Source organism: Engraulis encrasicolus, chromosome 13 (assembly GCF_034702125.1).
Source record: "Engraulis encrasicolus isolate BLACKSEA-1 chromosome 13, IST_EnEncr_1.0, whole genome shotgun sequence".
In the NCBI taxonomy this organism is placed as follows: Eukaryota; Metazoa; Chordata; class Actinopteri; order Clupeiformes; family Engraulidae; genus Engraulis; species Engraulis encrasicolus.
In genome coordinates, this window is record NC_085869.1 from 43,091,632 (window position 1) to 43,107,894 (window position 16,263).

At 49.3% G+C, this 16,263-nt stretch overlaps 1 protein-coding gene across 2 annotated transcripts in view; it reads right to left on the minus strand.

Annotated features, from left to right (window-relative positions):
- Window positions 1-2,226: 2,226 nt before the first annotated feature.
- bcl9 (BCL9 transcription coactivator) overlaps window positions 2,227-16,263 on the minus strand; it is a 25,096-nt gene continuing 11,059 nt past the window's right edge. Inside the window, exons 4-10 of one of the 2 annotated variants that reach the window (XM_063213960.1) lie at window positions 14,733-14,837; window positions 13,946-14,126; window positions 12,640-12,736; window positions 10,571-11,400; window positions 8,143-9,557; window positions 6,252-6,578; window positions 2,227-4,536 (exon numbers count right to left, since the gene is read on the minus strand). In XM_063213960.1, the coding sequence (XP_063070030.1) occupies window positions 3,392-4,536; window positions 6,252-6,578; window positions 8,143-9,557; window positions 10,571-11,400; window positions 12,640-12,736; window positions 13,946-14,126; window positions 14,733-14,837 (4,100 nt within the window). In that variant the 3' untranslated portion in view covers window positions 2,227-3,391. Of the gene's footprint in view, window positions 4,537-6,251; window positions 6,579-8,142; window positions 9,558-10,570; window positions 11,401-12,639; window positions 12,737-13,945; window positions 14,127-14,732; window positions 14,841-16,263 lie in introns of both variants that reach the window. The other variant, XM_063213959.1, reaches the window with a different exon arrangement.

Below are 16,263 nucleotides of genomic sequence, written 5' to 3' on the forward strand. Positions count from 1 at the left end.
ACTCTGGTGTGCTGTGACTTTCGCTCCAATAATGAAGAGATGAGATGCAAAACCCTTTAAAGTTACAATAAACCTGTAAAAAAAACATTTAAATAATATTTTCTCAAGTAATCTGAATCATGAGACCACTGAAAGATTATCACGCTAGTCAAGTCCAAATAAAATGACTAGTTTTTACTTCAATTTTCTGTAAACTCACAAATGCACTTCGATGGTTTTGCACCTGAACCCTTCAAATACTCTTAACCTGCCACGCAATGACTACCTATAATGGTGTTACCTCAGTACTTGTGAAGTGTTGGGTTTGATTTTTCTTAGCTGAGCCTTCAAATAGTTACTGTTCAGATTCCAACCAAACAAAGTCTTCTGCACCATTACAGGAAACAAAGTGTTTCCCCATTTCTCATATCTACCATATTACAGGCATTTTTTCTTTTTTGGGGGACTGTATGTGTGCAGTTTACATTTGTCTGCTGAGAACTGTGTGCTGTTGCTAGGAATTATGATTTTGAAATACACGTCCCCCCTTTCATACTCTTATTTTAAGTGGGTGTGTGAGTGGGAATTCATTTCTTTATGACAATGACATTGGTGCCTTTGTAGACCACATTTTACAAAGAACATATGCAACAGTGATTGTGACATTATGATTCAGATATGTGTGTCTTGAGTGAGTTTGATTTATATGTAATGCAATAAGAAATAAAACCAACAAAAAAGCAAACAAGATTTCTTCTGGATGTCCGGTTACTAGAAAACACAGCTTACACACCCTACCATTTTCAAAGGGAAGTTTCAATTCATCCTGGTGTTTAAAGGGGTATGCCACTATTTTGGGGCTTAATACAGTTAAAATCGTTGGCTGGGGTTTATAAAGGTGGTAAAGTGTCTTATTTTTCATGTTAAGCGTTGTCTTGCTTTAAGATAAGTTAAAAGAGGGAATATGTCGCTAAGCTAGTGAAAGTCAATGTATCCGTGTAGCACTGTAGCACGCTACACGGATCCATTGACTTTCACTAGCTTAGCGACATATTCCCTCTTTTAACTTATCTTAAAGCAAGACAACGCTTAACATGAAAAATAAGACACTTTACCACCTTTATAAACCCCAGCCAACGATTTTAACTGTATTAAGCCCCAAAATAGTGGCATACCCCTTTAAATGATGCTTGTATCTTTTTTTAATTTATTGACTCACTTTCTGAAGATACAGCAACTGATAGGATTCCAGAGTGCAGTCACATCCCCACACCGTTCTGTACCTTTACTGAAAAAAATGGGTCTAACTACAACCTTAGCAAATCGAAAAACATACTTTGTCTAAATACCAGGACACATACTGAAGAACCCCAATCAAACCTTTTATTCTTGTGCAAAGGACAGGGGGATGAGATGGGATGGAAAAACCAGATGGTAAACGTTTTCACTGTTGGAAATGTCAGGTAGCCCCAACTTGCCAATGTGAGACACACGTTGAGTTGAGAGGTTTAAGTTACAAGTTCTGTGATGGCCAAGCATGATGGACCTTTGGCAAAGAAGACTACATATTTCCCACACCAAGGCCTCTGCATTCGTTTCAGGAGATGACCACTTTAAGTGTCTGCTGGCTCTGGGGTACAGTGACGCAATCCGTATGGCATCAAGTTGAAACATTAACCACACATGGGCAGAACAACAAAACAAACTCAACTGAACTGACCATAAAACTGGACTGGGGCTGTCCTTGGCATTAACTCTTACCGATCCTCAGTTTGAAATAAAATCTCTAGAGCACACCAAGGGTGTTGGCCAAAAACAGCATAAGGAATTCTATAAAATTAGTAAGATATGCGTCGTAAACGCTCGTGTGCCACTCTTGAGGTTGGCAGTATTAGCTAAATGTGGTGAAATTACCTCAATGTTACAAGACCAGTAATTTATGGACACGTGGTCATTCATTGTTAAGCCACTCCACAGAATGCTTTGGATTGGCCTTCGTTAATGTAAAAGCCAGACTTGTGAATTGGCCGGGTCTGTTCCAGCAAGCCAGGAGGCTCTAAGTAATCTTTCCCCAAATGCCCACCATCACCGTTTTCTTATGCAGAGGAAACGTTAAGCCACCATTAATGCTCTTCAAATCCCACCTCTTGTCTTCTTTACTGTCTCAAAGTCGAGCCAGTGGTTTTAATTGTCAAATTCGACCTCCCATTTAAGGAATGAAAACACTGCGTACCTTTATGGTTAATCCATGTTTGTGCTTTTTTTTAATAATACTATTATCTGTATGAGGTCATAGGTCGATTTCTTATACACTGGAGATACAAAGGAAATAAAAAAAAAACACAACAATAATACAAATAAAATTAAAATGGTCTGGAGCGGACCCCCAAAAGGCAGACATTATGGAGCAAGCCAAGGCCTGGCGATAAGCCCCGTCAGGCCACCCGATTATGCCACTGCACAGGTCCCCAGACCGAGAGGAAGAGTCTCTGGTGAAATCCCTTACACGTGAGGATAGTATACAACCACACACACGCACACGTACACACATGCTCGCACACACACACGCACATGCGCGCACACGCGCACACACACGCACACACACACACACACACACACACACACACACACACACACACACACACACACGACACAAAGCAACAACAAATGCCATCTCGATCAGTGAGACGTAAACAAAATTGCTGACAAAATGAAGTTCCTTTCAAGTCTTGATTGATGGTGTCTCGGTGGTGTTTTTCTTACGTATTCAACCTTTTACGATACAAAAAATCCTTGTAAGGAGAATTTATTTTGTATATTTTTTTGCGTTTTTTTGTTTTGTTTTGTTTGTTGTATTTTTCCTTATTATTTGAAAAAAAGTTTTTATCTTCAATCTCTACCTCCTGATCCTTTATTTGATGACATAAGTTTGTGTCAGTTTTTATTACGCCAAAAGTTCATGTTCCAAGTCGGGACAAAAAACATTTTACAAAAAGAAAAAACCCTACGCAGTTTTGCGCTATTGAACGCTAGTCCTGTACATTCTGAAGTTTTTCCACGAACAAAAAAAAAAGTAAAAGACAAAACAACAACCGAAAAAAAGAAGGAAAAAAACTATTTTGCTTCCTGTATTCTCTCATGGCACTGACGGCTAAAAACCAGCCATCACTACGAGCACACACAAAAAACACGGTCACCTCCATGTCCAAAGAACCAAATGCTATGCGCCACCACGTCTGGTAAAAGCAGTAACATTAGGGGGTACCTCCATTTCCACATCCTCTTTGCTGGTTCCACTGTGACAGCCAACCAAAAAAAAGTTTTAAATCATGGTGGATATTAAAGTCTGAAACATCCCGTCGTCCGTATGCTCCACTGTGCACTGTTCGATTATTAGGGCTAGGCTAGGGCCTTAGAACATCCCGGGCCCTGGGTTAAAGCCCATGCCCATATCGGAGCCCATGCCTCTGGGCCTCATTTGAGGGGACATCATCATAGTCTGCTGGGGCCCCCCCATGCCGTGTAAGGACATCATCATGTTGGGGGACCCCACGGGGCCCGGGTGACTGTACATTGGGCCCCGCTCTTTCCCCGGCATCATGCCGGGCCCTCCCATCATCCCCGGCTGTCCCGGCATGCCGGGCTGTCCTGGCGACATCATGCGATGCTGAGGTCCCATCATGCCTTGGTTCATGAAGCCCGGGGGCCGCATGGGGTTGTGTCCGGGGTTGCCCATGCCCATGTCCTGGGGCCCCATGTGGCCGGGGCCTCCCGGGCCTCCCATGCCTTGCATCGGGATCCCCATCCTGGGGTTGCCCTCGCCCATCATCCCCTGCATCTGCTGGAAGACGGGACCCGAGGGGTGGGGTGGTTTACCGGGACCCTCCCCGCCTCCGCCACCTCCTCCGGGCCCCCGGGGGAAGTAGGAGAGTGTCTGGCTGGGCTTTTCCGAGGGGATGATGCGGGACAGGTCGAACTCGGGGATGCCGGTGGCTCCTGGGCGAATGACCTCATGCAGGTCTGCGTCGTTGAACACCCCCGGCATGCCGCCGAAGTTGTCGGGTCCGCCGGGCTTGCACATGCCCGGGTCTCCGCCGGGCCCCGGGTGGGGCATGTTGGGACCCCCCATCCTGCCCATGGGCCCGCCGCCGTCGCCCTGGAAGCCCATGCCGTGGGGGAAGGGGCCCTGGGGGCCGGGGCCGTTGTGAGCGAAGGGGCCCTGGTGAGGCGGGGACTGGCCCGGTGGGAAGCCCTGGCCGCGCTGGGGGAAGCCCATCCTGCCTTGTACCATCTGGTTGTTGCCCATGCCAGGCTCGGGGCCGCCCGGCTGCATCATCATGCCGTGGGGCCCCATCATGCCGCCGGGACCCATGGCGCCGGGGTGGGGGCCCATGTTGGGGCCCATGGGGTTGGGCGAGGGCATCTGGTTGGGCATGCCGTGGCTGAGGGGCTGGGAGCCCATAGTGTTCATGCCCATGGGGCTCAGCGCTGGCATGGGGCCGCCCGAACTGGGTACCATCATGCGCGGGTGGCCCTGGTGGTGGTTGGGACCCATTCCTGTAGGGGGCAGCGGAGAAACAAACAGTTACAGAAGGCAACAAAAGTATGTGAAGTGGAAGCCCAACTGGGAAACTCCCATTGCCATTGTGACACAGCACACAAGTGTTCACTGCACGCAACGAAATTGCATTTATGCTTCACCCGTGCAAGGTGTGCATGTGTAAGAGTGTTTAAATGTGTCTTTTTTTAACACATTTCCACAGCGAATTTCCGACACTCACACCTTCTCGGCATTAATTTCCTGATCCTGATTCCGCAATGCCGTGTCACCCTGGGAAAACTATCATAAACTTCTCATCCTAATGTTTAGACTGCAGAAATTGATATTTGGTCATATACTATGAAGTGTGTCTGTTCAGAAACTTCTGCAGAGTCAGATGAGATGCTGCAAAGTGTGTGTGTGTGTGTGTGTGTGTGTGTGTGTGTGTGTGTGTGTGTGTGTGTGTGTGTGTGTGTGTGTGTGTGTGTGTGTGTGTGTGTGTGTACACGTCATCGGTTGTCTTGACAAGAGATGCTTCCTTATCAGCTTTATATGGGCAAAATGCAATCTGTCGGCAAACTGCGTCACTCTTGCTTTGCGTCGCTTGCATTAAAAAAAGTTGGAGAGGCTATTTTTGATTCAGCAACAGATGTGTCAGCTTAATCAGATCACCTTTTGAGAGGCTTTTCTGTCAGATGTACCCAAATCCCTCCACTCCACAACACGCACGCACGCGCGCACACACACACGCACGCACGCACTTTCTGTCACTCACCGATAGACACAGACAAGCAAACCCAGCAAATAAGCAAAACACAACCAACAAACACCTGCACAACAACCAACTTAAACCGCTATGAAGATGTTCATTAATCCCGGCCATTACCCCAAAAGAGTTAAGCTGTATGCAGATGGGATGTTGTGCCTCATACATGAACCAGACAACATTGTACGGGCCGGGGACGGACTTTTACCCCCTCGCACAGCCACCAGACAACTGATGAAGTATGTTTCATTCTTCATTCAGAGCATCCTCAAGGATGTCGTCCATTTTCTAGCTCCCCACAGCTTAACTCTTTTGGAACTTCCGCTAACCACTTCAAAGTGCTAACCTTTTATACCCAAATCTCTTCACAGGACACACAGACACACACACAGACACACACACACAAACATACACACACACACACACACAGACACACACTTGTGTTTCTTATACATCATCCAGACCATTGACGAAGCCCTTTGAATAAGGAATGAAAACTATTTCACTCTCAACAGTCATCCACAGTAGCCCACAACTTAAGTCTTTGGAGGTTTTACCATTTTGAAATGCTCTACTGGCATACCCAAATTCCTTGACAGCAGACACAATAAAATACAAACCATCCAACACAACACTATCCCCCACAGGCCAGACCATTCATTCTGAATTACTTTGTGATTCAGGAATGGTCTGATTACGCTTCTCTGATGAGGGTTTAGTCGTCCTCCAGACAGCCGGCCAATAAGCGAATGCACTTGGGCACATAGCAACATGCGTCATGAACGTCAACAGTCAGCGATTGGTCACCCACCAGAGCAAACCAGAACTGAGCTAACTCCTCCCACCCAAGCGCTCCAGGGCATCGAGGATCCAGACCAAAAATGAATTACAAACTAATTAATGTGGTCTGGTAAACCCAACACTGTCTCAATGGCACAGTAACTTGTAACGCTTGGCAGTGCCCACCTGGCGGGTTGTTGTTGAGCGAGGGCAGGTTGGGCGAGCGTGCGGGCGGTGAGTCGTCGTCGGAGCTGGCCACGGTCTTGATGGCGTCGTGGTAGAGCGGCGTGGAGCTGGGCATGGCGAACTTGGACATGCGCGACATCATGATGGACAGGGGATTCTGGGGCAGCGTGGGCTCCGGCGGGATGCCGTAGGGGCTGTTGGACGGAAGACTGCCGGGACCGGCGCCGGGGGGCAGGGACATGGAGCCGCCCGGGGGACCACCGCCACCGCCGCCGCTAGGCCCCGCCGTGGAGCTGGGAGGAGCGCCCGAGGGAGGACCGTTGCCACCTGGTGCCAGGAGCCATAGAGAACATACAAGTAACCTTATAAGGTGCACTGTGTAGGATAGTAGTCAGAGAAGCTATTGCAACTGTGCTGCCTATTGCCACATTTGTGCCAGGAGCCAAAGAGATCATGCAGTCAAAGTAACCTTAAAGGGCCAATGTGTCAGTTTAGTACCGTATAGGCCCTGAAGTCAAGACAGTGTTTTTGTTCTAAAAATAGCGCTCACCCTCAAAGGTGCACTGTGTAGGACCGTGGCCAGAGTAGGTATTGCTAACTATGCTGCTCATTGAAACTGTGCTGCCTATTGCCAAATCTGACCTTTTCATGAATATAAAAAATTCTAGAAAGAAACTACTAAAAAATATTACACAGTGCACCTTTAAAGGGCCAGTGTGCCATTTTAGGTCTGTTTTGGCCCCGAATCCAAGATGGAGTTTTTGTTCTAAAAAATAGCACTTTACAGGGAGGTGGTCTTATGTTAAGCATACCCCGTGTCTCAATCCACGCACTTGTGCAGTTCAGGCACTGTGTTTCAGTGCTTACGGTGCTCACGCTGAAAATTTCCATTGAGTCCGTGCACTGAAAACGCCCGGATGATCCCCTAACAATGGCGGAAAACGCAGTGCTTGAACGATGGACACTGCACGCACTAAACGGCCGTCATGTTGACAATGAAACAGAGGAAATGTGACGTTCAGTTTAGTAAAGAGTTTGGTCAACAGTCTCCCAATTCTGTAAGTCATGTTGCCGATACACCAACCTTTTCATGCCAACCCAAGTATTGTATGCGTGATAGTTGCCCTTTAGGGTGAAGGAAATGTAAATACAAGCACGAGCACGCTGTGCAATGTTAACAGTAGCCAACCAATATTTTGGCGAGCTAATGCTATGCTCAGTCACCACTTCCAGCGAGGGCACCGTGCATAGCGCTCAAACTTTTCCACGACACTATGCAATGAAGACCTCAGTGCACTGTGTGCACTGTGCACTAACCATCAGTGAACTGACACAAGAGCGTGGATTCAGACACAGGGATAGTCTTCTATTCGGGCGAAATCCAGAAGTTTATTCCCAAAATGCTGCCTATTCACAAATTTGATTTTCTTTTTCATGAATTCATGAATTCATGAATCTGACAACTGTGACCAGAGTATGGTTTTGCAAGTCTATGAACTCTTTGATTGGTAATTCAAAATGACGACTACGAGATGCATGGAGAAGTCCACCTATTCATGTACAAAAAGTGTAAATTTCCAAACCATAATGAAAACTTGATGGTGGTAGTAAGTACTCATGAAAAGGATAACATTTGTGAATTGCCAGCTTAAGTTATGAAAATACACTGCTAAAAAACACACTTTAAACCCTCTCCATTTAAATTAAAAAAAAGAAACAAGCGTATTCATCCATCACTGCGCATAATGGAGTGGAGCGGATGCAAATATTAAGGTTGTAGGTCTACACTTCTAATCCTGGTAGGCACTTCATATAGCCTAAGGAACATCCACATACAGTCCATCCAACACACATTTCTATACAATACATTCAAGAGGGAGGGGTACAGTACCTTGCTCTACATTGCTCATCATGTTGGGAGAGGTCATGCTGAGTTGCTTGTTGTTCTGGGGGATCCCTGGGCTCTGCATGGGGGGCTTGGGGGAGGACGTCCAGCCGGGCGAGGGCACGGGAAGCGAGGGGGACTTCATGTGGACAGGGGACGCCCCCGCCGAGCCCACCATCATGGTCGGAGACTTGATGGACGCTGCCGCCGCCACGGCCGACGCGGAGGGTCCCTGCAGCATGCCGGCCAGCTGGGAGGGGGTCTGGGGCGACTTGAGGGCCCCCGACGGGGAGCCGAGCATGGGCGACTGGACTTGCCTCATGATGGGGGACTTGAGGGGGTTGCCGCCCGGGGAGTGCACTCCTTGGCCGGCCTGGATGCTGAGCTCGGCCGGCTTGCGGCCCATGCCCCGCTGGTTGGGCATGGAGTTGGGGCCGGGGCCTTGGCCCTGGTTGGGTGGCTGGTTTTGAGGGTGCGGGGGCATGTGACTCAGACGGCCGCCGTTGGGGCCAGAGTTGGGCCGCTGGTCGGGGGGGAAAGGCATGTCTCCGGGCATCCTGACACCTCGCATGCCACCGGGGCCCTGCGGACCAGGCTGGCCAGGGAACGGGCCTCTGTTGGGCCCCATGTTGAAGTCTCCCGGCTGGTCTTGAAAGGGCGGGCCCTGGAGCATCTTCTGCTGGGGCCCCATGCCGTCGGGACCTGGAGGGCCCCCCCTCATCTTCATCATCTCCTCCGGGCTCAGGCTCATGGGCGGCCCATCGCGTCCCATCTTACCCACCATCATGCCGGGGTTGGGGCCTGGACCCATGGGGCCCCCCGGACCCATGCCGAACTCGGGCCCCGGGCCCATCTCCCGGCCCAGGCTCTTCATGAACTCCATGCGGGAGGCGGGGCTCATGGGCCCCTCGCCGGGCATCCTGGGAAACATGCCGCCCTGCCCGTTGGTGGGGTCCATCCCGGGTCTGGGGTGCCCCATCATCCGGTCCATCATCATTCCCGGCGGCATTCCCATTCCTGATTTGTCCGCCATCCCTTGTTGGAACATGGCCTCCTGAACGGCCTGGGGGTTGGGAAACCTCTCCACCCTGCCTCCGGGTCCGCCGGGGCCCGGGAACATCCCCTGTCCCGGCGGGAACCCTCGGCCGTCGCCCATCTTGGCCATCTCGTCGGGCCAGTTCATGCCCGGCCGCGGCCCCATGGGGTTGGGGCCTCCGTCCATGTCCGGGTTCATCATGCCGGGGAAGGGCATGCGCTGCATGTGTGGAGGCATGCCGCGGGGCCCCATGCCCATCTGGTCGGGGAAGGGCTCGGGGCCGCCGGGCCCCCACACCTCGCCAGGGTTCATCTGGTAGGGCGGGGGAGGGCCGCGCATCATGGGGCCCCGCGGACCGTGCAGCATCATGGGATCTCCCATGGACCTGTGGACACGGAAGCATGCATCATGCATCATATGCTTTAAAACAGGCATGTGGAACCTATGGCTTGGGAGCCATCTCATCTTCTTTGTATCATACATGAATGCCATTCAGTATCAAATAATGTGCTATATAAATACTGTTGCTATATTGCTTTAGATTAGCTTTACTAGCCATGTTTGTGTACAGGTCATTTTACGTGAAATCAGACACTTTGGGACCCGACCGACACAGATTTCAATCATACTTGCTGTGCCTGTTTAGTAGCAAGGTAGCACCCCAGAACTGCATTCTTGTGAATCTGACACCAATATTAAGGGAGAAACAGACTAGCAAAGGTTTACATATGAGGGTAGGACACTATACATTCAACATTGATTATATCAGTCAGTGTAAGTCACAAAAAGATGTCTGAGGTGTTGTTTGAAAGCTCTTGTGCATGCTCTTGCATGTGGAACCTATGGCTTGGGGGCCATCTCATCTTCTCTGTCTTTGATCCTGAATGGCATTCATGTATGATAATGTGCTATATAAATACTGTTGCTATATTGCTTTAGTTTCGCTTTACTAGCCATGTTTGTGCGTACTCTATCTATGCTTGTTATGAGTATGGACGGCACATTTACACACACTCAGTACTTTGCATGTTTTCATTCATGTGCATTAATCTGAAATAAATAATGGAATGAATCTATATTTAAACTTTTTTGTGTTTGTTTAGCTTGTTGCCAAATAAACAGATAGGGTTATTTCATGGGCCAAAACAAGTTAACAAAACAAATAAAATAATAAAATAAAAATACTAAAATACTTGTGCTCGTTTGTTTGTCTGTTTGTTTTCGTTTACAGCCAGTTAAGCAGCTGTGGCTATTTCATAGCCAATACACGTAATAGATGTCACTTGTCATTAAAACCCAACAATGAAATAAATAAATATTGCATTAAAACACATTTAATAAGTTTGTTCACATCAATACACTTCAAAAAGTGTAAACCCTTGAAAGGTGGGATTATACCTGTGCATCTGCTCTTGCTTGCGTTTCTTCTCCTCGTAGAACTCCTGTTGGAGCTTGAGCCATGCCATCTGCTCGGGGGTCAGGTGGTCCCCTTGCTCGCCCCCTGGCCCTCCGGGGTGGGAGTTCATGGGGCCAGGTGGCATAGGTCCCAGCTCGTCTGGGGAGAAGGGCATGTCGCGGGGCATTCCGGGGCCGAAGGGGGGCCCATCCGGCCGACCCCCAGGACCTCCGGGCTTGCCCAGGCTCTGGGACTGAGCCATCATGGCCTGCAGTGGGCCCTGCTCCATCTTCTTGGGCCCCCCTTCCATCATGCCGGGGTGCCCGGGAGGCTGGGGCCCACCCGGCATGTTGCCCTGGCCCATGCCTCCCATGTCCTTGTCGTCGGGAAACAGCATGCGCTGGATGTCGCGCAGCGTCTGCAGAGAGCGCGCCCGGTGCTCCAGCTGCTCCTGGGAGAGCCCCTCGGAGCCCGAGTTCTCCCCCATGCCCGGCATCATGTCCGGGGGCAGGAGCTTCGGGTCCATCCCCTTGGGGCCGTCCATGTTGGGGAAGCCCTGCGGACCGGCTCCTGGGGAACAGGGGGTCTGGCTGCCCGGCGTCCTGTCGTGGGGGGTGGGGTTGCGGGGGCTGCTGCTGGGGAGGCTCTTGGAGTCCATGCCCGCCGACGGAGCTCCGTCCTGGGGGAGGCCACCGGGACCCTTGGGCCCCTGGCCTACCGGGGGCTGGGACTGCTGGAAGGGGGACTGCTGCGGGGGCTTCTGATCCTGGGGCCCCATGCCAGGCCCTTGCTGGGGCTTCCCGTCGTTCCGCAGGGGCCCACTCTGATTGTTCTGGATAAACAAAAAGAGAAAAGAGAACAGCATGTACAATATGTTACAGAAAAAAAAAAATCACACGTATGTAATTTTTTTTAAATCACACACACGGGCTGATGAAATGAGGAGGCAGAAAAGGGGGGAATGCACGGAGGTGCCTGCGATTAGCAATGCAGCGCGAATGCCTGTGCATTACAACTCGCAGCCAGGCTGATCAGAGCACAGTGTGCGGTAATTAGCCTCGTTAACTTTCAGACTCATTAGGACTAAACACACCACGGGGGAGAGCGAGGACTATTTAACAAACACACTGCAACACTCGCAACTTACGAACAATCTTGGTGTGTGTGTGTGTGTGTGTGTGTGTGTGTGTGTGTGTGTGTGTGTGTGTGTGTGTGTGTGTGTGTGTGTGTGTGTGTGTGTGTGTGTGTGTGTGTGTGTGTGTGTCCGCGTGAGCATTTGGGTGTGTGTGTAGATTAGCTTGCATGCATTTGCATTTTTTCTCCACATCATTACAGGCAGTAAGTATAATGAAACACCCACTGCTAGGGCACCTCCCCTAAACAAACCCCACACATGTAAGCAGGCCTTTGCTTTTACTCCAAACAGCCCCACAGTAAGGACCTTTTAAACACTAAATAACACAAGACTGGAAATTCACAATATCCAGAAAGTACAGTATACTGATATTTTTTACTATTCTAAAAAAAGTTTAGGTCAATGGTACAGAAATGCTCTTGCATGATATTTAGCAGACACTTCTATCCATCCATTTCAATGGGTTTTGTTGTGCTAGCACAGGATTTCCGGTCTGCTAGCTTCTGTTAGGCTGCCCATAGCCCCTTCTGAATGGTTTAACACGAGCAACTGCTACCCATATAGCAATGGCGCCGCCCATGTAAAAGTGGATTATGAGGTGGACACGCAGCTTACAAAGGGAGGACAAAAATTTGTTTTAAAATATGCCACTATTCTGTGAGATTATTCCAGCATTATGCAGAATAGGTAGTTGTGGAATTTCCGAAAAGTTCTTTTCCACACCGCCCTCCTTATTGTTGATGCATCTCTGAAGTAGTCAAACAACATAGGGAATAGATCATAGAGTCTTCGTTTTTTCCCATTTTTATTCATCCATTGCGCGGTTAGACAGACGTTTCGGCAGCAGGAGCCTTCGGTAGTGTAAATCACACTGATGAAGGTTCTTGCAGCCGAAACGGTTGTGGAATTTCCATCATAAACTAGATGAATTCTTACCAACAGTAGATGTGTCTTGTCCCCCTTGTTGGAGATGTTCTTCATGTGGTAAGCGATGATGCTGTCTGCATGTCCGGTCACTACTGCGTCTGCAGCTCTGCAGAGGACACGCATGTGCACACGCACACGCACACGCAGACACACGCAGACACACACAGACACACACACACACACACACACACACACACACACACACACACACACACACACACACACACACACACACACACACACACAGACACACACAGACACACACAGACACACACAGACACACACACAGACACACACAGACACACACAGACACACACACACAGACACACACTTTATTAGATGTGCGTGTGGAGGGAAGGGTAGAGGGGGAGAAACTGGACAGAGATATGGAAAGGAAATGCCAAAGCTCTGAGACTAAACAAACAATTTCAGTTCGCATACAAGAGGAAGCTTGAATGCAAAAAAAATGAGCAGACACTTGAGCAAAACAGAGCAGACAATGAAGATACACAAATGACCATAAGTGGATATTATATTCGTCATGAAGCTAGTTAAACATAAAACATAAGTCTTTGTTCTGCCCTCCAAAACTATTTCTTCAAAAATAAACTATTTCATAACGCTTTCATTTTCCAGCTTAGGCTCATTCCTGCATCTTTTTCTCTTGACTATGCTTACGTGTCATTTTTTTCCCCATTTCAACTAGGCCCCGCCCACTTTCACTGGGGTGAACTCTGACTTGGCAGACTGAAGCTCGCTGAGCAACAGTCAAACACACGCACACTGTCGCCACGGCAACAGATGCTAGAACTCTGGCCCCTGACCTCATCCAGGAAGACAACAGATGGTCCAAAAGAGATGGACTGATGAAGAGGCAGCAATGAAGAAAGAATGGAAACAGAAGAGAAGATGTGAATAGGAAAAGGCCCCAAAAGAAAACTAGTAGATGAATACATGATGGATAGGGAGCAGTGTACCAAGATGGTACCATGCTCAGGGTACCTTAGTCATGGAGGAGGATGGGGGAGAGCACTGGTTAATTACTCGCCCCGCCCAACATGGTGGGTCAGGAGTCGAACCGGCAACCTTTGGGCTACAAGTCTGACATCTTAACCGCTTACCCACCATGACAGACAGATACCAAGCCCTTAATTGTTTGCGAACAAAAATAGGAAAAGAAGACAGATCCAATACACTGCAGGAAACCAATATGAAGTGATGCCCTCAGAGGGAGCGCATGAATGAATGAACGAATAAACGAATAAAAGCATGCATGCAAACACCGCCAAGCCACTTAACACTACCAAGCCCTTACTTGTTTGCCATGTCTGTGGTGAACACGTAGACCTTTTTGGGTTTGTGGCCGGCATTGGGGTCGTTGGGGAGGCTCTGGCTGCCCATGGCATTGTGGGAAGGCGTGGAGGAGCGGCTGAGGGCCGGGTTGGAGGCCGGGTGGGAGCTGGGGTCCTGGGGCTTCATGTCCCCCGGGGTGCAGTCTGGAGGGGAGAGAGAAGGAGAGAGAGAGAGAGAGAGAGAGAGAGAGAGAGAGAGTGAGAGAGAGAGAGAGAGAGAGAGAAAGAGAGAGATAGATAGACATCAACATAGACAGAGAGAGAGAGAGAGATAGAGATAGAGATAGAGAGGGAGGAGAGAGAGAGAGAGAGAGAGAGAGAGAGAGAGAGAGAGAGAGAGAGAGAGAGAGACAGAGACATACAACGAAACAGACAGACAGAGAGAGAGAGAGAGAGGAGACAGAGAGAAAGAGAGAGAGGAGACAGAGAGAGAGAGGAGACAGAGTTTGGGGTGAACTGGATGCGACGAGAAAGGTCACACATCAAAAGCTCAGCCTACACACAGGCAAAACATTACCCACGCATACATGGCAAAATGTGCAACTCAGGACAACAGCAATGTCTGGCAGTGTTTGTGTGGGTGTGAATGAGAGTGTGTGAGTGTGTGTGTGAGAGAGAGAGTGAGCGAGCGAGCGAGAGCAATAGTGTGCGTGCATGTGTATTCACTTGCAAGTGTGAGATACAGTTTGTGAGAAAAAGAGTAAAACAATGCGAGAAAAAGAGTAAACAATGTGTGTGCGTTAGACTCACTGTAGAAGCCCTGTTCGTCCTCATCGCTCTCTCCGCCTGAGCACCAGTCTGCTCCGCTGTAGGGCTGCCGCCGCTCCGACACACACATGCGCTTCGCCCGACTCCCTTCTGATCAAGCACACGCACACACATGCACGTACACGCACACACACACAATAGCAAGGTCAGTGAGTGGGAATGTATGTGTGTGTGTGTGTGTGTGTGTGTGTGTGTGTGTGTGTGTGTGTAGATGAGCAAAGCTAACCACAGGCCTGCTGTCTCTTCCCAGCGCTCATACACTTGACTTGACTTAGCCAGCCAGCCATACGCCTTCCAATCCCAGCCCAACTGCACAACTCCACTGCATAAGTGTGTCAGTCTCTCTGCCCGCCTCGTCTCCCCGCGCTTAAAAGACAAAAAGGACAATGCAAATATGTGTGTGTGTGTGTGTGTGTGTGTGTGTGTGTGTGTGTGTATGTGTTTGTATGTGTGTGTGTGTGTGTGTGTGTGTATGTGTTTGTATGTGTGTGTACACACAATCTCCTTTTTCCTCTTTCAATCTCTGCACAAAGACATTAGAGAGGACGGGAGAGAGAGAGAGAGAAAATAAGAAAGAGAGAAGAGAGAAGGGGGAGAGAGGGATAGAGATGGGGACAGACAGAGTAAGAGGGATGTATAGATAGGAGGAGGAAAAAATAGACAAAAGACAGTGAAGACAGTGGAGAGAGAGAGAGAGAGAGAGAGAGAAAGAGAGAGAGAGGGAGAGAGAGAGAGAGGGGGTGGGGGGAGAGAAGGAGAGAGAGGGGGGGAGGGGGGAGAGTGAGGGAGAGAGAGGGAGAGAGAGAGAGAGAGAGGGAGGGAGAGAGAGAGAGAGAGCGAGCGAGCGCAAGAGAGACAGAAGAGAAGAGAGAGAGACAGGAGGAGGCATCCCTCTCCTTCATTAAGCATCAATTCCGAGCCTCCATTATTAGTCCCTCTGTTTTTCCTCTACCCTTCCCAGCCTGCGGCATTCACACACTAATACACCCGTACACACACACGCTTTTGTCAGGCAGTTATAAGCAGCACGGATGCGCGCACACACACACACACACAGACAGACACACACACACACAATACAATCATCTTCTATTAGTTAAGCCCCTCCAGGGAGAAGAGACTGGCTGCCTCATCAATTAAGTCATTAAATAGCCCGGTGTGGGTGTTGGGAGAACTAGCTTAGCTCCAGCGCAGACAAAATGGCAGTCGCCTCAGCTGTGGCGGCAGTGCGATGCTCGTCTGTGTGCGCGCTCGAGCGCGTCTGTGTGTGTTTGTCAGGAGTGTGGATCTCACTAGTCCAGGTGACGTTATTCAAATGAGTTGAGTTGTTGTGCTTCTTTTAGGATTCAAATAAAAGTATAAAAGCCTAAACATTTTTACAAAATTACATATACCCTTTGATCATGATTAGGTTTCTGTATGTGCAGGCTATGTTTGGACCTATGCCTTACCTAAGTATGACTAGTGGGAGTCTCCGTTTCTGGATATTGATGCACCCTATCCAACTGACCTG